At 57.6% G+C, this 681-nt stretch overlaps 1 protein-coding gene across 1 annotated transcript in view; it reads right to left on the reverse strand.

Annotated features, from left to right (window-relative positions):
* ETH_00035820 (uncharacterized protein) overlaps positions 1 to 634 on the reverse strand; it is a gene marked incomplete at both ends in the record, with an annotated part of 2957 nt that extends 2323 nt beyond the window's left edge. Inside the window, 2 exons of the mRNA XM_013373791.1 lie at positions 230 to 291; positions 554 to 634. Coding sequence (XP_013229245.1) covers positions 230 to 291; positions 554 to 634 — 143 coding nt within the window. The remainder of the gene's footprint in view (positions 1 to 229; positions 292 to 553) is intronic.
* Positions 635 to 681: the final 47 nt, after the last annotated feature.

The following is a 681-nucleotide window of genomic DNA, read 5'->3' on the forward strand; positions in this document are numbered from 1 at the left end:
GCACAGCAGCAGCAGCAGCAGCAGCACAGCAGCAGCAGCACAAAGGCAGCTTGAAGAGACCTAGATGGAGGGAAACATGAAGGAAACTGGCGAAACTAACACGTCCCTAGCGCTGGCAGCAGCCAGTTAAAATGCGACAGAGGCCGGGAAAAGAACAATGGAAAAACAAATGATGAATTCAACTTTTTGAAATGAAAAAACAATAAAAGAAATAGCCAATTGTCCCCACCTGCCGTTTCTTGGATCCTGGCTCCTCTTCAACAAGCGGCAGGCCATGTACTGCTGCCCACGCTGCACGCACCACGGCCCCGCAGAAGCAGCAGCAGCAGCAGCAGCAAGTCGTAGATAGACACCGATGCAGCTAGCCCAGCTTGGCTAGCTGCTGGGGCCTCCCAACTTGTGGGGATGCTGCAGCTCCGCTAAATGCCACAAGGGGGCCCCTAAAGAGCCGGTCTAAGGGGAAGAAACAGCAGCGGCAGCAGCAGCAGCAGCAGCAAATCTTCTACTCTCGTTGCTGCTGCTGCTGCTGCTGGTGTGGGCCCCCACCACCCACCTTTGCAGAGCTTCAAGTCGAGGCCCTTAAAGGGGCAGGAAGGCTCAGGGGGCCCCCCTGTCCCGTCGGGCTCCACTTCACCTGCAGTAGTTGCTGCAGGCTCCTGGGCCCCCCAGGGGGCCCCCTTG

Source organism: Eimeria tenella, genomic scaffold, assembly GCF_000499545.2.
Source record: "Eimeria tenella Houghton genomic scaffold, Eth_scaff1740, whole genome shotgun sequence".
NCBI classification, from domain to species: Eukaryota; Apicomplexa; class Conoidasida; order Eucoccidiorida; family Eimeriidae; genus Eimeria; species Eimeria tenella.